The sequence below is a fragment of the Hylobates moloch genome, unplaced genomic scaffold, assembly GCF_009828535.3.
Source record: "Hylobates moloch isolate HMO894 unplaced genomic scaffold, HMol_V3 SCAFFOLD_18, whole genome shotgun sequence".
In the NCBI taxonomy this organism is placed as follows: Eukaryota; Metazoa; Chordata; class Mammalia; order Primates; family Hylobatidae; genus Hylobates; species Hylobates moloch.
In genome coordinates, this window is record NW_026652293.1 from 6,679,778 (window position 1) to 6,702,270 (window position 22,493).

The 22,493-nt window shown below is 36.2% G+C and overlaps 1 protein-coding gene across 1 annotated transcript; it reads right to left on the reverse strand.

Moving 5' to 3' along the window:
* Window positions 1-6: 6 nt before the first annotated feature.
* Window positions 7-20,071, reverse strand: LOC116457960 (C4b-binding protein alpha chain-like). The gene is given in 13 exon segments (XM_032137484.2): window positions 7-1,187; window positions 2,132-2,307; window positions 3,308-3,475; window positions 5,974-6,174; window positions 9,485-9,688; window positions 11,021-11,203; window positions 12,749-12,943; window positions 13,115-13,128; window positions 17,448-17,463; window positions 18,023-18,202; window positions 19,145-19,168; window positions 19,171-19,314; window positions 20,041-20,071. Coding segments are annotated over 13 exon segments (1,785 nt in total). The 3' UTR covers window positions 7-938.
* Between the last annotated feature and the right edge of the window lie 2,422 nt (window positions 20,072-22,493).

Sequence of the window (22,493 nt, forward strand, 5' to 3'; positions counted from 1 at the left end):
AGAACAATTAACAATAGCAAGTGTTCCATGTTCTGCAGGAGTGTGTTTTGGTATAACAGCTTTAGAAAACTGAACAAACACATACACACACCTTATAAGCCAGCAATCCCATCCTCAGGTATATGCGGAGAAAAAAATGTCAATGTTCAGCAAAAGGCACTTACAAAAATATTTGTAGCAGCACTATTCATGATAGCCAAAAAACTAAAACTAACCCAAATGTTCATCAACAATAGGACAGATAAGTTAATTGTGATATATTTATACACTGGTGGAATACTAAATAGAAATGAAAATAAATGAACCTCAACTATGTATAACATGGATGAATCTCACAAATATAATTAAAGGAAAAAAATAACATGTATGAAAGAATGCATAATGGATGATTCCATTTCTATAAAGTTGAGCAACATGCAAGCCCAATCTGGTAAAAGTGCTGTTAAAAGTGAGAAGAGTGGAATTCTGTGCAGGGGTAAAGCGATGAGTTACTAATGGACAGGGGCCATCAAACAGACAATGGTTTTGTCTATAATGTTACAGAAAATCCTTTGAGTTTTGTATCCTTTTCTGTAGGTTAAGGGTAGGCACATGTGGGATTCAGAATAAAGGCATTCAGATAAAGATTATGGTATGAACATGGTTTGAATTTCCTGGCTTCCATTCTTTCTGAGGTACAAAAAAGGTGAGGCAAAGTTAATTACAGAAACTTCAGGCAGTGGATTTGTGTACTGGAGTGTGTCATATTTATGCAAAATATTGACCAAGATGACAACACAAACTGATATTTGGTAAATAATTATTTAATTAACCAGCACTTCAAGTCCAGGAAAGTAGACATTTGAGCTACAAAAGGCTAGACTATCAATAATTACACATTTTCTCTAGCAGTAATAAGAAAGTTCTCCTAACCCAGACACTTATTAGAGGGATGGTGCTTAAGGAAGAGTAGGGTTGATGAATGAAGATTCTGTATGTTGATTTGAAGGGAAAATTAAGTCCTTCATTTCCTCTTTTTCAGAAAATTTCTGATGGGTGTTCATCAGTTTGTCTCTCTCTTTTTCAAGTTTTTTAATCTCCAGAGATGGCTTATACACCTCCAGGGCCACTTTCACATCCTCTGGGCTTGGGAGACACTGCATGAGTTTTCTGCCTGTGAGCACTTGCTCACAACCTTCAGGTGCCTCCTAAAAGTGATTTAAAGAAATGAGTAGGGGATGGGAGTACATTCTTTTTGTTTGTTTGTTTAAATACTTTAAGTTCTAGGGTACATGTGCACAATGTGCAGGTTTGTTGCATATGTATACATGTGCCATGTTGGTGTGCTGCACCCATTAACTCGTCATTTACATTAGGTATATCTCCTAATGCTATCCCTACCTCCTCCCACCACCCGACAACAGGCCCCGGTGTGTGATGTTCCCCTTCCTGTGTCCAAGTGTTATTGTTCAATTCTCACCTATGAGTGAGAACATGCGGTGTTTTGTTTTTTGTCCTTGCGATAGTTTGCTAAGAATGATTCCTCAGGGATCTAGAACTAGAAATACCATTTGACCCAGCCATCCCATTACTGCGTATATACCCAAAGGAATATAAATCATGCTGCTATAAAGATGGGAGTACATTCTGAGAGTCATTACTGGCAAAAGGGAGATTGACCTGAGGAACAAATAGGAAATCAGGAGAGACAGTGCATCCTAGCAAGTGTTCACATGCAAGCCAAGCCCAGATCTGTCCTTGAGCAGCAACCAAGCAGGTCGAAGCTAAAAAGATGCTGGGCTCCAAAGGAGATGCAAAGCACATCCACAAGGACAACTGAGGGATGGTTCTGAGGACCAATCAGAAATGGAACAAATGCACAACCTTTATTGTAGAAAATGTAGAGCTAGGGGTCAGGACATCTGGGTCAATAGACTCTCAAGTCTAGAGATTTGGGCTCTAGACACAGAGCAGGAAAATGTGTCTCTCTTGGCTTATCACCATGCAAGTTTGGAAGTGCTAATTGTGGTAAGTTACTTATGCTTCCTGACAAAAGTCAGATCTCCCCATTGCTAACTGGGACAGAACCTGGGGAGAGGCCACTATTTTTAGGGATTGGTAGCACAGAAATTCCTTGAATTGTGCCACTTACCCACTCACACCTGGGCACTTCTGGGTACCAGGTTCTCTTCTCTGAGCAAGTGATGCTTTTGAGACCAACCACCCCATAGCCAGAATCACATTCAATGGTAACATTTTCAGGCTCAACATACTGATCCTTATCCACAGACAGCCTTCCATTCACTATTTCTGGTTTCAGACACAGAGCTGTAATGAAAATGTATTTTTGATCACATTGTTTCTCAAAAAAAGTCATCATAACAGCATTGGATAATAAAAACAATACAAAATTGTATTCACAATTATATTCTGGTCCTGCAGGTTGTTCTATGCTTTTATTTTAATGATAATTATAACAGTAATAATTAGCATTTATTGAACAAGTACTATATGTCAGTCTATGTGCTAAATTTTTTACTTATCTCATTTAATCCTCACTACCAATCTATGAGTTAGATACTATTATTATCACAATTTTACCAACAAGGAAACTGAAAAGTTAAATATTTCCTCAGTATCACATAGCTTATAAGTGGTAAGAATTGGTGCTCTCAGTTGCTGCACCCCACAGCCTTGATTTGTGGATTCTTGATATGTACTTTCCATTGTTCTTGCTTCATAATCTTACTGGGTTAAACGGAGCCAGTGGTGATTATTAGCAGAATGATGAAAGCTCCAAGCACAATCAAGAGACAGAGGCTTACTTGATTCGTCTTGTTTCTACAGCAGGTTTACCAACAGCACCACCATCAGGTAGTCAAAAGTGGAAGTGTAAATATCATGGGGAAATGGTGACCATCATGAAGTTTTTGTGGAGATTTCCAACACTTCATAATTTGGGAATTAACATTTGAGATTCCTCTTTCTTGAGTAGTTGAAATTAACTCAGGATTCTCATGAAAACTAGAGCCACAAAGGTATTCTCAGGTAAAAGATACTGTCTCAACATATTCTGGAAAGACACATGAGAACCTGGTAGTAGTGGTTCTCTCTGAACACAGGGCAAGCTATGCTTTTGGAAGACTGGAGTAGGAAGTAAAGTTCATTTTCAATATACCTGTCAATTACTTTTTAAAATATATCAGCATAATTTAAATAGTATGAATAAATAAAGACAAAATTTATGCTGCCTTTGATTAATAGGAAACATTGCTATTAATATTTTCTAATTCTATCTTCTATGGATTATAAGTTGAGTTGGAGTTACCTTTACATTGAGGAGGTGCATGTTGCCAGTGAAAAGACTTGCAGTAGATTGTAGCACATCCAGCCAAAACATATCCTTCATCACATTCATATGTAGCCTCAGGATAAGGAGTCATTAAAATAACTTCCTTGTAGTGTCCATGGGCAATACTGGGAGGGTAACTGCAAACTTGGATGATGAGAGAGAGAGAAGAGCATGAACTTATAGTTTCAGATTAATCTCCCCAAATCTGAGTGATCTGTAGGAAATTCAAATGTTCCCATCCAAATCCTTTTTCCATAGAGTAACTTGACACAACTCAACATTTCTGCTTTCAGGCTGAGAACCTAGAGAAAAGCTTGATGTGAATGAAAGCAACTCTTGGGTTGAGAGAATTCTCCATTTTATAGGACCTTTCTTGGTTTTTGTTTACATGATCACTAAAATATTTCACTACTTAGGGAAATTAAATGAGCTTTGGTACGAAAGCGTGAATTCAACCACAGAGAGTCATATTAAATGAAAATCATTCTCAATAGAAGTCAGGCTAAGTAAAGGAATAGTTGTAAAGGCCCTGAATAACTGCAGGATCCCCAAACAATCTTGTCCATAACTACAACACCATAAGAACATAATTACCATATCTTACCATTTAAACAATGATTTCAGTGTTGACATAAGTAATATGAAATGCTGGGGTAGTCACACTAGAAGGGAACTTTCAAGTTTCAGGAACTCTTGAATGAAAAATTGCAACAAATTTAGAGCCCTGAGAATGTCAAAGGAAGTCCTGTGTTGAAGGATGATTGCCTCCGAAGATTAAAACTAAGTGACAGGGATTTTAAAATGCTCTATTTTCTAAAAATAAAATCAGCATCTTTAACAAACCATGGACATATGAAAAAATAAAAATACTTCTATTGGCCCTTTCTATAGATCCTTCAAATTCATCTAGCACTATTTTTTTTTTCTTTTGAGATGGAGTCTCACTCTGTCACCCAGGCTGGAGTGAAGTGGCATGGTCTTGGCTCACTGCAACCTCTGCCTCCCAAGTTAAAGCAATTCTCGTGCCTCAGCCTCCCAAGTAGCTGCGATTGCAGGCATGCGCCACCACACCCAGCTAATTTTTGTATTTTTAGTAGAGACGGGGTTTCACCACATTGGTCAGGCTGGTCTCGAACCCCTGACCTCAGGTGATCCACTCACCTCAGTCTCCCAAAGTGCCGGGATTACAGACATGAGCCACCGCACTCGGCCCCATCTAGCACTATTTCTGTTTAACCAAACTAGTCAACTCCTCCTTCCCTAAACTCATCATGTACATTTTCACTTCTATATATTAATATTTCCTCCTGGGACTCCCCTTTATTAGCAGCCGCTTACCTTCTCTAATTGTTATCTCAAGTCCCACTTCAACATGAAGCTTTGTTTGATTATTCCAATATACAATGTCTGTTCTTTCCTTTTATAACACTTGTTAGCAGTAGATTACTTAAGATTAATAGAGTTTAATTAATGGGACATAAACAAATTGAGTGGTGCAAAGGATATATTGTAACAAATGTTTTGTACCCATGCCATGTCCCTTTGGACTTCTGACTACAGTCGCAGATGAAATGTATAATTTTACACAAGCTCAGATTTACGCTGATGATGTTCTACGGAAAGCATTCAATGTGAATCTGTCAGTCTTACTTTGGAGCCTCCTTTGCAGCTGAAAGAGCAAAGTTGCAATTGAGGCTCAGTTACTGACTAAATTACTGAAGTGGTTACTGCCCTTTAGGGCAACCCTAAACCAATGAGCAACAGAAAGTATTGGATAAATGTCCCAGTCTCCCATCCTTCAGACAGATAATTATGAAAGGCATTCCTTACACTTCTCTGTGGTCCCAAAGAATTGAGCCCCTGCTGCTTATAATAGTCACCTTTGCTGATTCCCCTTGTCTCTCTCTCATCCCTCGCTCCTACCTCCTAGAATCACCTCCAAAATAAACTACTAGCTCCCAAGTCATTTTCTCAAGCTTTGCTTTTAGAGAAACCCAAACTATAGTACCGAGTAATCACCATCATGTTGATGTGAAGAGTCTTTCATAATGAAGATACTTCCATAATAATAACATTTTCAGTGTCTTATCCTGATAAGAGACAGATGCTTATCACCTTAGATGCTTATTTCTTCTCCTTCGTGGTATTTCAACAGAGAGGTGATTCAGTAGGTCTGAGTTAAAGCAAGGAAAGAAAAGGCTGACACTGTCAGCCACTAGGCTTCAAGGCTTTCCCTAACAGATCACTTCTTCAACCTGGAGCTTCCATTGTTACACAATATGTAAATCATGTTTTCTCCCTTGACTTATAAATATGGAGCATTGTGAGGTAGTGTCCCTCTTTACTAAAACATCAGCATACATGCAGGAAAATGACAAAATGAGACTGAAAGACTTCATCAATTCTACTTTTTTCTCTTACAAGAAAATTTCTCCTGTAAGTTTGTCTTCCAACGTATTTTGTTCTATAGCTGCCTTGCATGGTGCTAGTGATGTGTATCTGTGATCCTTTTTGCACAATGCTCCTTGGAGGAGCAACCTCAAATTCAGTTAGTTTTAACTACTTCGATCTTTTGTGGAACCAAGTGGAATCATTTGGGGAATCTAGGAAATGATTATGACAGGTTCTCTCAATATTCTTACCTGGCTCACATGCTGGCATTTTAGGCTTCCATGTGCCATCTGTATGGCATGAACTCTCCCCATCAACAGAAACAGGGTAATAGCCTTCATCACACATATATGAAATATAGTCTCCATAGGCATAGACACATCTACCAGTGAAATACCTCCTTTCATTTATGATTCTGATATTCTCCAGATCTGGTATTGGGCAACATACCCCTGATGGATTAAAAAATGTTCAACATTACATGTCTGTATCAAAATATCTCACGTACCCCATAAATATATATACCTACTATGTACTCACAAATTTTTTTTAAAAATTTTTAAATGTTGTTCATATTTAGCAAATCGATCAGGGGGACACACCTTTGGCTGAAGACCTGATTCCACCTTATAGAAGTTGTTAATATCTGAAGGCAAACTCATAGAAGCAGAGAGTAGAACGGTGGGTGCCAGAGGCTGGAGGAGGGAGGGGAAACAACTCCCCAGTTGTTCAACAGGTATAAAGTTTCAGTTGTGCAAGATTAATAAGTTCTAGAAATCTGCTGTACAAATAGTGCCTATAATTAACAGTACTATATTGTACACTGAAAAACTTCTTGAAAGGGTAGCTCTTATGTTAAGTGCTTTTGCCAAAATTTAAGGAGAGAAAGAGAAAGAAAGAAACAAAGAAGTTGAGGGAAGAGTTAGACCAAGCATCTTCTCCAAATTCTGCCATTGTTTGGTTGAAGTGCTATTACTTAATTTCCCTCCAACTATGTTTCTTCATTAGAAGTCCTTAAAACGAAGTGTTGATTTTGGCAGTAATGAGCTAAGCAATTTAGATTCACCTTCTCTTTGATAACAAGTAGAAAAACATGGTGGGGAGAGGGCAGTTAATCCATGAAGAAAGAATTCAGGTGCTAAGACCTTAATTGTCTTAGTTGTTCTTTTAATGAGAAAGAAAGATACCCAATGAGGTGTACCAGGAATGTAGAGCTGCTTTTTAAAATATATATCTAGAGGTATACAATAATTCTCCTCCCTCAAAATACAACTGAGTGGCTAAGAAGCTGATCAGAACTCAATGTGTGTGTGGTAGTGGGGATTGATTGCTGGTAACCCACAGCTGTTGGGAATCTTTAGAACTATACCTTGAAGTAAGAATAAACCAAAAATAGACCAACTGTGTATAATAAGTATTGAAGCCCAGGCTTGTATCATTACATTCCCTGATTGGATTCGGGTCATTCAAAGCCCTTAATGCCCCTTACTACCTACCACAAGCAAACAGGAGACCAGACAAGATTATTAAAAAGCCAAAGAAAGCAAGAGACAATGCTAACAGATCTGAGCGGATCCAGAAAATGAAGTTCTAAACATTGACTTAAAAGCCACTTTGCTTTGTTACGTAAAAGGAAATAAAATACAACATTGAGAATTTTGGTAGAAAAATCAATATCAATACTACAAATCCACTACAAATGGGAATCTTGAAACTGAAAAAACAATGAAGTTAAGAATTCAACTAATAATTAATATCAGATAATACATCAATGAAGAGAGAATTGGTGAACTTAATTTATATTCATAGTAAAATACTGAGAAACAAAAAGTAAAAACACAGATAAGAGCACAGGAAATACAGAAGATTCAGTATAAAAGCTTAACATAAATGTAGCCAAAGTATCAGTAGAAGAGTGAAAATAGGGCTGAAATTGTACTCAAAGAAAATACTTATTTGTAATATTGAAGTATTTGAAGTTGAAAATTTTTCCAAAATCAATGAAAGGCATCAAACCTCATATTCTAGAAATATCCTAAATCTCAAAAAGGCTAAACACAAAGAAACCAACCCAGACATATCAGACAAAAACTACCACAAAATAAAGACAAGAACATCTTAAAAGCAATCAGAACAAATAGAAAACCTTCACATGATCAACAGTATGACTAATAGCAAAATTCTTGACAGAAACAATTAAAGGCAGAAGACAATGGAATGAAATCTTTCACATGACCATGGAAAATAATTGCCAATCTAGAATTTTATATCCAGCAAATATATCTTCAAATATTAAGGCTAAATAAAGGCACATTGAGAAAAACAAAGAGAAATTTATCATCAACAGGTTCTCACTAAAAGAAACTAAAGAGTATTATGAGGCAAAAGAAAGGGATAACAGATATGACTGAAGAATCAGAAGAGAATAAAATAGTAATTATGTGAACAAATCTAAACGAATTGGATTTACTAAGATAATAATGCAATAGTAATAATGATAATAATAATGCAGAGTTTAAGACACATTTAGAATTGAAAAATAAAATCATATAAGTCAGGCAGGATAAATCAAGTTAAAGGTTTCTAAGGCTTTTTATTGCCTGGGAAGAAGCAAAAGTAGTAAATCATGTGTAAACATCATAAAAAGAGCTAAAAGTAAATAAATACCAAGTAAATACCAGGTAAAAAAATGGAAAAAAATTTTAAATCAATTCAAAAGAAGGGAAAAAAAGAATGTAAAACAAAAAATGTGTATAGCAAATAGATGGTAGATATAAATTCAAATATATTAATAATTACACTAACTGTACACTGACAAGTGCTCTAATTAATGAAAATTGTCAAGTAGGATTAAAATATCCAACTCTATCCTGCTTCCAAGATACACTTAAAATATACAATTACAGAAAGTATAAAAACAAAAGACTAAAAGAGGATAAGCCATGTAAACACTAACTCAAATAAAGATGTCAGAAGTATATTAATGTAAAAGTAGAACTTTAAGGATAAAACAGTTATAGTAATAGAGTCATTTTATAATGATAAGTGAAATTTATCAGGAAAATATATCATTCTAAATTTGTATGCATCTAGCAATGTAGTCTCAAAATATACAAAGCAAAAATTGTTTTGAAAAAACTAAAAAGATGGCCAGGTGTGGTGGCTCACACCAGTAATCCCAGCACTTTGGGAGCCCGAGTGAGTGAATTTCTTGAGTCCAGGAGTTTGAGACCAGTCTGGACAACATGACAAAACTCCATCTTTACAAAAAATACAAAAATGAGCCAGGTGTGGTGGTGTACACTTGTAGTCCCAGCTACTGAGTCAGGAGGATGGCTTGAGCCCGGGAAGTTGAGGCTGCATCGAGCCGAGATCATGCCACTGCATTCCAGCCTGGGTGACAGAGCAAGACCCTGTCTCAAAACAAGCAAGCAAGCAAACAAACAAAAACTCTGAAAAGATAAAAGACAAACAAAACTTTTTTAGTAACCGAGAGAACGAGTAGACAAGAAATAAATATAAATATGGAAATAGATTTGAACAAAACCATTAAAATTAGATTAATTTATGTATATGTAACATTGCACCTAACAACTGCAAAATATGCATCTTTTCAAGTGCACACAGAACATTTATAAAAATTAACTATATGCTATGGAGTGAAGCAAGTCTCAGCAAATTTCAAGGATTGTGCTCAACATTTTCAATATCAAAGAAGATACACACACATATATACACAAAACAAAGTTCAAGTCTTCTTACTCTCACACTCGTTGGAAGATGTCCATGTCAAGTTTTCCTGACAAGTCACAGTCAGAGGCTCATCTAAAGCAGGTCTATAGCCAGGTTTGCATAGATATTTCAACTCAGTTCCAATTTCAAATATTTCGTGATCACTTAGGTTGTAGTCATTTCTCTCCCAGGAAGCATAGGAAATGTCCGGTAGGTCGGTGCAACCATTCACTCATAAAGAAAGCACAAGGGTGAAAGAAACATGTTACTGGGAATGGAAGAGTGACTCATAAGCCTGTCACAAAAAAGGGATATAACATAGTCATTCAGCAAAAAATGAGATGGTAAAGATTAAATGGGAATTCCAGAAAAAGACTCGGCAGCACCACTGTAGACTAGTGTCTATTAAGTGCATGTGTCTACTAAATGCATGTGCCACTGGAGAGGCTGTACTGGGAAGCATGCCACGGTGCAGGAAGGGGACAGTTTCTAGGTGCTGGGCCAACTCTGTAGGAGCTTAGTTTTCCTTTCACGTCACTGCACTTTAGAATGGTTGGTCTTCAGGGGAAGCATTAGGATCACTAGAAAGACACAGCAAAAATTTGCTTTAAGATAAGACTGACTTTCTAATCTCATTGCCTAATGGGGAATTAAAATAAGAGTCATTCTTCTTGACATCATGATGCTGTCATCTGCAACTTCATGCTTTGGCCTCAAACCAAGCCCCATAAAACTTTTGCAGCTGGGCCTTTCGTCTTGTATTTTTTTTTTTCTATTCAACAATATGCTAAAGGTCAGTGTGAATCAAGGAGAGGATATGTGTCTGTCAAATTGTGTATTTATTGAATTTCATTACTACACATTTTGAATGGCACCTAAGTTCATGTGATAGCAGAAGAGACTAGATAAACCACAATGTATTGGTGGCTTCCACCTCCAATTAACTATGTTAGCTTGTGCCGGTTACTTAATCTTCCTTTTTCAGTTTCCTCATCATTAAAATTGGATGAAAAATAGCAACTTCTTGGAATAGTTGTAAATATCGAATGAGTTAATTGATGTAAAGCACTTAGAACAGTGTTTATAACATAGAAAATGCTCAATAAATGTTAGCAATAAATCATTAATGTTATAAATGATCTGTATGTATTTACAACATCAAGGTCTCAAGACCAATATTGGCCCACAGAGTATTTCTATGCAAATTATAAAAAAGAACTGTCTTAAAGGAATCTTACTGCCATTGTTCAAAAAATTCTCATAATAGATTGATTTTGTTAGACTGAAACACTTTACTATTGTCTCCTGGAAAATTTTTATAGCAAATATGTAAGTCTACAATATCTATGAAGTCATTGGTCTCATGACTATATGATATATATGAAATTCTTCCAATAGCCCTAGAGATTATTAACAAAAAAATCTTCCTTTTAACAAGAAAAGTATTAATTTATCTTAAAATGATTATTGGGAGTCGAATTGGCTTGTGCCTATGAGCATGCCACACTTATATGTCAGGATAATTTTAGATCCAAATATTGGAACTCCATCGTAGTCCATACTCACTGGATATGCAAGAGGGAAGAGAAAGATACCACTCATTATTCGCTTCACAATAGATTAAACTGCTGCCACAGAGGATATAACCTTCCTCACAGTTAACCAAAATAGAGTCTTTTTAAGTATAGAGGGGTCCAAATCCAGAAATAAAGATTGCCTTTGGAATCTGTGGTCGACGACAGACAATTTCTAAAGAAGCATACAAAAAGACATCTGAGTTATCAGAGAGAAATGGCAGTAAAGATGTGACTGTAACTGTTGGCATGGCTTCAAAGAGGGCCTGATACAAATATATATTTAATAGGCACTGAACAAAGAAAACATTTTGGAGATTTGTATACTTCCTTTCAGTTGCCACAAACCTCAGCAAAATGAGGTCCCATCATGTTAGTCATGTAAAGTCCTCCAACTTTCTCATCAATAAGAATGGGCAATATCTAAACCCTGAAGTCCAAATCTCAGTGTCTCCAAATCCTTCCATTAAATGGCCTAATTTCCTGGATGATTTTGGTTGGGGGTCAGTGAGCCATGGTAATGATATGGTGTCATGCAGAGGCAGCCAGGGTATCGGGAAATCTGTGCTGCGCCTCCATAAGCAGAGAACAAGCCGCCTTCACCCCACATCATGTTAGTCATCACGTCCTGTCAATCCTGTCATCTTAATTCCTCTATACTTCCTCAACTTCCCTCCAGGCTCACTGCTATGGCTACAGTTGAAGCCACCTTCACTTCCTGGCTGAAAGGTTGCAACAGGTGCCTATTAGATATGTTTTGTCTCACTTCACATTGTCTTTTTAATGTCTTCCCTTTTCCTTCATTCCAAACTCCTGAAAGTGACACACAAAGCTTTCGTAACCTGGCCCCTACTAACTTATCCAGCCTGAGCTCCTGCCTTTTCCACTTCTTGCAGTCTTTTCACTATTATCCTCTCTCTCACCCCGACATTGGCTGTGTCCTGTACTGAGTCAAAACAATATGTGATACTATGGTTTTTAGGCACTTTATTTGCAGTAAAGAATAATGTCCTAAACCAGCAAGCTGAATCATTACTGATATTGACGTAACGTCTCTTCTGGCTTCCATAGAGAGGCCAAGGGAAAGTACTTTCTTTCATTGTCTTTTATTACCTTTATTACCTGCTGGTGTTGGTGTTTTGTTTGCTCCTTAGGCACGCATGGTTGACATTATTAGTGTCCACCCATATTTCCAGTTATTGTAAGGTAAACAAAAGACAGTGTTTCCCAGTTATTCTGTATTAGGCAGAAATAAGGAACTAGTTCTGGCCAAAAGGCTGTAATGACAAGTGATAGATGTCACTTCCAGGTCAAAGAACTGAAGAGCCAGAGACTGACTTTCCTTATTCTCTTCTCCTGCTAAACTAATTGTGGAAGTTTTGACATGGAAGTGTCAAAGATCTAAACAATCTGGATTACCATATAAGTGACAGCTGCCCTAGGGAGTTTCCCAGACTAGCAGGGCATTAAGAAGAAACTTGAAAAAAAAACTTTTACTATATAAAGGTCTTGAGATTTAGGTATTGATTACTACTGTAGCACAGCCTATGCTATTCTGACTGATACAGCATGTAACAAGATTAGTTGAACAAATGAATGATTCCATCATTGCAGTGATTAGTTTCTCTTTGAATCATTCCATCTTCCCTAATAAATATGCCTTCCTTTTGTTTTTAAACAAATAAAAGAGATCAAAGCAGAACTCATCATTCTGCCTTACTTTCACAGATGGGAGGGTTTGGGCTCCAGACACCTATTGTTTTATTCTCCATGGTGCAGGAGATGGAGGCGTTGCCTATGAGTGAGAAGTAGGGGTTGCAGCTGTAGGTGACAGAGGAGGCATACATGTAGAATTCTTGATCTCCACCACTGTGCTTCCCATTCCTGATGTCTGGAGGGGGCTCGCACTTGGCGACTGAGGGGAGTGAGTGAAGAGAAAGAAACACTCAGGGTAGGCATTGTGTTAAATCGAAAATTCATGCAAATTCTAATGGAGGGTAAAACAAGCAGTGAAATTTCACAGCAGCGTTATTACCTAAAGTAGTTTAGGTTTGTAGTCAGGTCAGAAAAAAAAAGTTTTACTTACTTACACATTCTGGAAGAGAATCACTCCAGTCAACTCATTTACCTTGGATCTGACAATGACTGGTGGTTGAGCCAATTAAGAAAAATCTAAATAAGATAGGTCAAAGATTTTAGTGGAATTCATTTACTCTAGACATTAATTGTCTATGAGATTTTGGACAAATCAGAAAAAATAAATATTGAGTACTATGCTTAGTACATGTGTGATGTGATAATCTGCACACCAAATCCTCATGACGTGAGTTTACCTATATAACAAACCTGCACATGTACCCCTGAACCTAAAGTAAAAATTTTTAAAATATATATTTTTACAAACTTTCTTATCTCCTGTTTGTTCTCCTGAAAATGTATTTATCTTTCTAAAAAGTCATTTGTTTCCCGTAAGTGCCTTTCTCCCTTCATCTACTAAAATGGTATATAAGCCCCAAATTCTAATCACCCCCTTTGAGTTACTCATCACCAAGCTCTTCCACATGTATATTGCATGAATAAACACTGTAATTTTCTCCTGTTAAAGAAAAAAAGAAACAAATTTTTATTAAATATTTTAAAATGAAAAAATCATGCTGTCTTGATTACTAATTACCATTTAGGCCAACTTGCAGTTACATTTTCTCATATCAAGCAAAGGGTTTGTTCAATTTTAAAATGCTCTAGCTTCTCTAAGCAACTTAAGCTTTTTCTTTGTATCACATGGTACCCATCCGCAATGAATAAAAAGAGAACACAACAAGTTTTACACCTAAAATCTGAGGACTTGGCTTAAATCTTACACTTTCCCTAACAAGCTATAAATCAGGCAATTCAAAACAAGTAAGTGGTTCACTTGAGTTTGTTATGTAGTTTCTTTTAAATAAACGAGCAAGACACATTACTGATGTGTACTAGTACTCTGACGTCTAATTTGAATCTTTCTTCTGGCTTCTAGAGCTTGGCTTACTGTCATAAACCTGAGAGTTCCTTAGGAACTCATAAGTTCCTAACTTCCTGATTATCATCTCATTGTTCTTGCTCTTGACAAGTCCCAGTCTTTCTTCTAGGACTTTTTGCCTTTAAAAAAAAATTTACCCTGAATATCAACAATAAGTTCCTGAATAAAATATTATCAAACAGAGTCCAGGAACACTTTAAAAGAAAATTATACAATGACCAAATAGCATAGTTTTATTTCAAGAATAAAAGGATCCTTCAAAATTGGGAAATATATTAATATAGAATAACTTGTTATGGACTGAATGTATCTATCTCTCAAAATTTATATGTGGAAGCCCTAACCCTCTAGTGTGGCTATATTTGCATAAGGAAGTAATTAATGTTCAGAAGGGTGGGGCCCTGATCCAGTAAGATTAGGATCCTTATAAGAAAAAACACCACAAAGATCTCCCACTTGCAGTCCCTGCGCCCTCATGCTGACACCAGGGAAAGGTCATGTGTGGACACAGTGAGAAGACAACCAGCCATCTGCAACCCAGGCGGGAAGATGCAACAGGAACCAAAACCTGCGGGACCTTGTTCTGAGACTTCTAGACTTCAGAACTGTCCCAGCCCGTGGGATTTTGGTATTTTGTTATGAAAGCCTGAGCAAACCAATATATACATGATATTAATAAATCTATTAAGAAAAATAAAAAAATAAACCATCATCTTGATAGTCACTAAAATGGCATTTGAAAAATAATCAACAATTAGTTTTGGCCAAAAATGTTCAATATAACGGGAATCAGTGGAGATACAGCTCCATTAAATTTGGGAAGAAAATGCTAGTCATTTCTGCTAGAGTCAAGAATAAGAGAACAATAACCGGTATCAATTTTTTATTTGAGATAATTGCTAGCATAAGTACATAAGAAAAAGGAATTAGAAATACAAAAATTGGAAAAGAGAAAATAACGGAATCATTATCTGCAGATGACATAATTACATATCTGGAAATCCCAAGAAAATCCACTGTATTAGTCCGTTTTCACACTGCTGATAAAGACATACCTGAGCCTGGGTAGTTTATAAAGAAAAAGAGGTTTAATGGACTGTCAGTTCCACGTAGCGGAGGAAGCCTCAAAATCTTGGCAGAAGGGAAAAGGCATGTCTTACATGGCAGTAAGCAAGAAAGAATGAGTGCTAAGTGAAAGGGGAAACCTCTTATAAAATCATCAGATTTCGTGAGACTTAATTATCACCATGAGAACAATAAGGGGGAAACCGCCCCCCCATGATTCAATTATCTCCCACAGGGTCCCTTCCACCACATGTGGGAATTACGGGAGCTACAATTCAAAATGAGATTTGGGTGGGGACAAAGCAAAGCCATATCACCAACTGATAGACTATTATAAGTAATAAGGAAATTCAAGGCATTAGCTGAGATATGAGATTAATATATAGAAATAAGTAGTTTCCGTATATACAAATAAAAATTGTTAGGAGATATAATGGAAGAAGAGACACCATTTGCAATCTCAAAAATAAGACAAAAATAAAATAAGATAGCAAAGACTAAACATAAGAATTGAAAAATGTAAATGGGGAAAACTTTAAAACAGTCTTGAAACACACACACACAGCCACACACACATAGACGACTAGGACAAATGGAAAGTCTTGGCTGGCAAGATGCAACATCATAAAATGTCTATTCTCTTAAAGTTCATTTAAAAGCTCAATACAATTGTTTAAAAGTAAAAATCAACCAATTTAAAAGTTCATATAGAAATATAAACAAGCAAACATTGGAAAACTCTATAAAAACAGAACAGTCAGGCGGATACCTCTAAAGTGATGTTGCACTAAAAATTCAAGAGAAAGGAACTGGTTGTGTGAATATACAAAAAGACTAAGCGTTGAATAGAACATCTAAAAAAGACTAATATACACTGAAGAATTAAATACGTATTTTTAAAAGATGTTCTCTCACATGGATTAGATGTAGACTTATTAATAAATGATGCCAAGACAATGTGAAGGCCATCTAGAGAAAGATATGGATTCTTTCTGTATTTTTTTAATATTTGCATGTGAACCTATACTTACCTCAAAATAAAAAGTTTTTCACCCCTGAGAGATCTGAAAAAAACAAAAAGCTTAAAAAATACTATACAGAGATTTTATTTTCTCTTTTTAATAGGCAAAAAATTCAAAAATAGTGAATCACAGAGGTAAAGACACAGGCATTTGTTTATATTACAAAATTTTACAGTTTATAAAGAGCAATTTGGCAATATTTAGCAAAATTTCAAAGCATCTTCTCTCTGATCCAACAATCCCACTTCTGGGAATTCATCCTACAAACATCTCTCTATATTAATACATATAACATAGCATATATAAAAAGTATGCACCAGGACATTGTATGTAACAGGAAAAGATTGGAAACACACAAAAGTCCATCAGTAGGAATCATTAAATAAACTATGATAACCTATGACACATGCGTTAGAAAACTATACAGCTGTAAACATACATATACACACAGACAGAGAGAGAGCATGAGGACACACCTGGTTCGTGAATGTCAAAGACCTCTAGTACATATTTTCTTAGTTATTTCTGGTTGCTATAACAAAATACCATAGACTGGATGGCTTAAACAACAGAAATTTATTTCTCACAGTGCTAGAAGCTAGGAAGTCTGAGATCAGGGTACCAACATAGTTAGGTTCTGGTGAGGGCCCACTTCCTGGTTTGCAGATGGTTTGCCTTCCTGCTGTATCCTCACATGGCAGAGAAAGAGAGAGAAAAACAGACAGAGAGAGAGACAGAGAGAGAGAAAGCTCTCTCATGTCTTTTTATAAGAACACTAATCCCCACATGAGGACTCCGCTCCCATGACCTAATTACCTCTCAAAGGCCACATCTCCAAATACCATCACATTGGGGATTCAGATATGAATTTTGAGGGAATGCCAAAAAAATTCAGTCCATAGCAATGTTTTAAGTGAAAAAAACAAAAGCAAGTTTCGAAACGATGTATGCAGTCAGATATCTTCTGTGTAATAAAGGGGGAAAAATATTGACAAAAATACTTGTACTCGTATTTATAGAAGTAAACACTAAAGGGATAAATCCGAAACTAATCAATGTCATTTTCTGTCAGAGGACAGAGAGAAATGGGATGAATGAGGATGGGGTGGAAGTGAGAATTATTGATGTATACCTTTTTATGCCACTTTTATTTTTGAAACATATAACTGCATTAACGCCTTATAAAAATTAATTGAAAAGGAAATTATTGCTTCTAAGTTGTCTTATACTCACCCCTCTGAGCAGCTGAATTCTATGGTTGAACCAAGGAGAAGATCTTTTTAACTTCCACTATCCCATTGATTAATTATGGATTTCTGCATCGTTTCTCTAGGAGGAAAATTAAAATAGTGACTCATGATTCCGATTACTCACAAAATAGGACATTAGAGAAAAAGAAGTCTGGTTCACTAACTTTAACTCCTGCTTCCAGATAGACCTAGAGATGTTTTTCAATGCTTATTTCTTATTCTGACTCATTAATATTTTGCTTTGAGAAAAAAATAAATGTAAATGTATATCTCATTTTTCTGACACATTTTAAGAAGAGAAAAAAAAACTTCACTTAGTTTCATTTGCTCAGTTAGACCACTGTGATAATACTGGATGTATTTATTGACCAGTTGTCCATAAAAATGTATGCTCTCGAAAATATATGACCTTCATCACAGGGAAACAGAAGGAAAAGGGAAGCAGATGCTATATTCTAACTGTTAGAAAAATATGTCCAAGTGTATTCCCAACTGATTTCTTCCAAATACTATAGGTGATGTTAATTTTGAACTGTTTTGATCAAAGATTTTCATATGAATTAAGTAATTCATTAAGTTCCTAAAAGAACTTTCTGGGGAAAAAAGTAAAAGTGAGAAAAATAAATGTTGATACTTACTTGCACAAAAGATACTATAGTTCCACAAGCCTTTGGCATCACAAATCAGTCAACTTGAATTGATTTTACCATACCCAGGGTGGCAGGTGTACTTCAGAGTAGTTCCAGTTTTGAATTCAGTATCATACAACGGATTTATTGGAGAAGCAAATGGTAACTTGGGTGGAGGACCACAGTCACCTGCACACACAAAAAAATGGCAAGGAACATCAACAGTTATATCTTGGGACACAATGTCTTGATGTCCGAGTACTAAGTTTTCTAGAGCAGAGACCATGATTTTCTCTTTCATCATAACTCCTATTATGTCATTGTTCAATGAGCGCAGTAAGTGATCAATAATACACATTTGTCGAGTAATGATAATGACAACAATAATGAGTAAACACAGAAAAATTTCATCCGTCTTTGAGTGTATAAGTGCTAATTTATTAGAAAGTGAATGAATAGACTTGATTTTCATCATTCTATCAGATTGCCCACATCTGTCTGCTCAGAATATAGGTAGCTATGCCATGCCATATGACTCTACCTCCTGCCTTAGCAGAAACATATTTTCTACTAATAATAGCATTATACAAGATTAGTTGCCTCAGTCAGGGATGAGGAGGCATTTCATTTGTGTCCTTTTGGAACTTTTAGATTTAGAATAAATGGCCTGTTAAAAAATAAAATATTTTTCAAAAGCATCACAAGGTGGAGAATCATTAAACCCTTGAAAAATAAAATCCTAATTCTACTTCCTTGGCAAGAATTAAACAAAGTACTGAGTGACCTTCCAAATGCCCCAGAAGAATTATACCAACCCCCTCTACATTCTAAATAACCACACAGGCAGTGAGAGTTCGTGGCCAGGCTGGCAGATAATATGCATTTATTACAAGTCATGATTGCTTCAATGTTAAGTTGTTCAGAGTTTCCTGGAGAGAAAAATTCTAAAAAGGAGCATCAGGACGGTCTATAAAACAAGATTTTCTTTCTTTAGTTTATAGCATGTTTCCCAAATTCCAGGTGATCAAATATATCCCATAATGTTAAAGATCTCTTAGACACCTCTTCAAATAGGGTGTGTGATGAACTCAGTTGCACGCTGGTCATCTGGCCTGTCTTCCCACTACTTACCAAGAACGGTAGCCAACAAAACAGCATCAGTTGAAACAGAGTTGAATTGGAGACTTTCCACAGCCTAGAAACGAGTGAAGCTGCCGTTTCTCCTTTTCTGTCGAGGGTGGAGCCCTCAAGGAGTGCAAGTGGAGCTCTCTGGGCGTGCATGATCTGATGCCTCTTCTTATCTTTATATAATGACCTTTTTACAGTTTTTTTTAACTTCAAGTCTATTATATATAAGTATGGCTACTCCTGTTTGCTTTAGGTTTTTGTTTGCTTGGAATATCTTTTTCCATCCCTTCAATCTGAGTCTATATTTGACTTTAACCATGAAATGAGTCTCTTATAGGTAGCACAACATTGGATCTTGTAGTTTTATTCATTTAGCCACTATGTATCTTTCAATATAAAAATTAACTTATTTACATTCAAGGTTGCTGTTGATAGGTAAGGACTGACTCTTGCCATTTTATTAATTGCTTTGGTTGTTATATAGATTCTCTGTTTCTTTCTTCATTTTTTGTTGCTTCCTCTTTTGTTGGTGGTTTTCTGTGGTGTTTAACTTGTTCCCTTTCTCTTTCTAATTTGTGTGTCTGCTGTAATTTCTTTCTTTGTACTTAACCATGCAGCAAACATAAACAGTCCCATAGTTATATTGACCATTTTTAGCTGATATCAACTTAACTTTGTTTGCATAAAAATACTCTAGACTTTTTCTGCCTTTCTCACAATTTATATTTTTCTTGCCCTAATTTACTTCTTTATCTATTCTGTGTTCCTTAGCCACTAATTGTAGCTGTTGTCGTTTTGACTATTTTGACTTTAAACATTTATACTATAGGATTGAGATATTTACATAGCACCATAACATCACTGGAGTATTCTAAGTGTGATTTGTAAATTTACCTTACTAGTGAGTTTAGTACTTTCATGAAAACACATGTAGGCTTTCTTCATTCTTTTTTACTATTATTTATTTATTTTTCCCCTTGACTGGATTATTTCAAAATATCTAAATTGTATTTTACTGATCGTATAACTTTTAAGCAGCATAGCCAGGATATAAACCTAGATTTTGGAAATTTGTCTATGAAAGTTGAATATGTACATTATACAACCAGCGTGTACACCAAAAGACATGTATAGGAATATTCATAGTTATGTAATAGCCAAAGAACTAAAACCATCTAAATTGTATCTTTAATAAAGTGGATAAATAAATTATAGTACAGTCACAGAATGGTATAATATATAGCAATAAAAATGAATAAATAACAACTAGACACAACATAAATAAATCTCACAAATGTAAGCAAAAGAAATCAGTCAAAATATAATACATGCTGCATGATCTCATATATAAAAAGAAGTAACAAACACTCAGCTAGATTATTTAGGGATGCATGCTTATTTTATAAAACTATAAATAACAGAAAAAAGGTGATTGCTACAAATCAAGAGAATGACGGCATTTGAAAAGGAGGAATAGGGCAAGATGAGGTGAGGCATGAAGAAACAGGTTCTGTAAGAAGTGGTGACAGACTGAGAGGACTGGCATGCTAAGTAAAATCTTTCTGGAATAAATTAGGGATGTATCTTGGAGGAGGATAGAAACTGAGTAGCTGGATAAAATAGGAAATACTATACAGTATTGGACCATAGTTTTCTACATGCTGGATCATAACATGTCTATTCATACTGTTTTAGTGTTCAAACACTGTTGAAAGATTTGGATTCAGAAGTGGGACTTGGTTAAAACTAAGCACACACCCATATCAGACCCTCTCACAGTTTTGCAATTGACAAGTGAGGGTAGTTATACATTTGCTGATAAAATTTTTCAGTATTTTCTTTTTTACTAAGAAAAGAACTTGGGAAGTAGGGGTAAGAATCCCCAGTCTGCTTTGATTCTCATTTTGTCCCTGTTCTATCTTCTGGTACTTCCTCCTCATAGAACTAACTCTGGACAGTCCTTGAGGATTTGCTTTAACTATTGATTTTCTGTTTTTAAATAAGTCCATTGGGAGCACTAACTGTCCATAGAGAGTCATATACTTTTTGGTTGCAATGTTTTTTGTTTTTGTTTTTGTTTTTGTTTTGGAGATGGAGTCTGGCTCTGTCACCCAGGCTGGAGTGCAGTGGTGATCTCAGCTCACTGCAACCTCCACCTCCCGGGTTCAAGTGATTCTCCTGTCTCAGCCTCCCAAGTAGCTGGGACTACAGATGCACACCACCACGCCCAGCTAATTTTTAGTAGAGACAGGATTTCTCTGTGTTGCCCGGGATAGTCTCGAACTCCTGAGCTCAGGCAATCCACCCGCTTCAGCCTCCCAATAGGCATAATGTTTTTAAGCATTAGAGTGAGGGTGGAAATAATTAAATGGAAAAATATTTAATTTGAATACAATTTTTTAAATCTCCAATATATCAAACACTATTAAGTAAATGAAAGAATAATAAAATTTTAAGGCCAGGTACAGTGGCTCATGCCTGTAATCTCAACACTTTGGGAAGCCCAAGAGGGTGAATCCTGTAAGCCCAGGAGTTCGAGACCAGCCTGGGCAACACAGGGAGATCCTGACCCTGTCTCTACAGAAGTAAAAATAAAAAATATCAGCTGGGCATGGTTGTGCATGCCTGTGGTCTCAGCTACTCAGAAGGCTGAGATAGGAAGATCACTTGGGCCCAGGAGGTCGTGGCTGCAGTGAGCCATGATAACACCACCACACTCCAGCCTGTATGACACAGCGAGACCCTGTCTCAAAAAAAAAAAAATTAAATTAAATAATTAAAGCAGATACAACAATTAAAATTTCATGTCTTAAATATAAAAGACTTCTTTACAAATCATTCAAAAATAAAATTGTCAAACACATGAGGAAAGAACACAAACAAGTAAATCACAACAGAAGAAATACAAATGTGCATGCAGAGTGGTCTGTTGAGGCGTTCTTACAGGAACTTTGTCTGTAAAGAAAGAATGAGAAGGAAGAGAGAAAAGCAAAACTTTGAAGCAGTTGTGTCAGAGACTTCAGAGCATCCTCTAAAGTTGGACTGGCCCTTCAAAGGTGTCCAGGATTAAGTAAAGCTGGGCTTTTGTACCACTGCATCGACCAATCAATAAATGTGGGCGTCCCAGAGAAAGACTGCCACCTTGAGTGAGGCAGCTCCCCCAAAATATCTGTTTGCTAAAATGCAGATTCCCAATCCCCTAATCAAAAATATATCTAATGAGGCTTCAATGCCTGAATTATTTTTAAAATGCCTCAAGTTATTCTCATGTTCAGCAAATGCAGGAATCACTAACAGAGACGAAATCCATTCATTTTTCTATGTATTCCAGGGTCTATCTTTGATTCAAAAC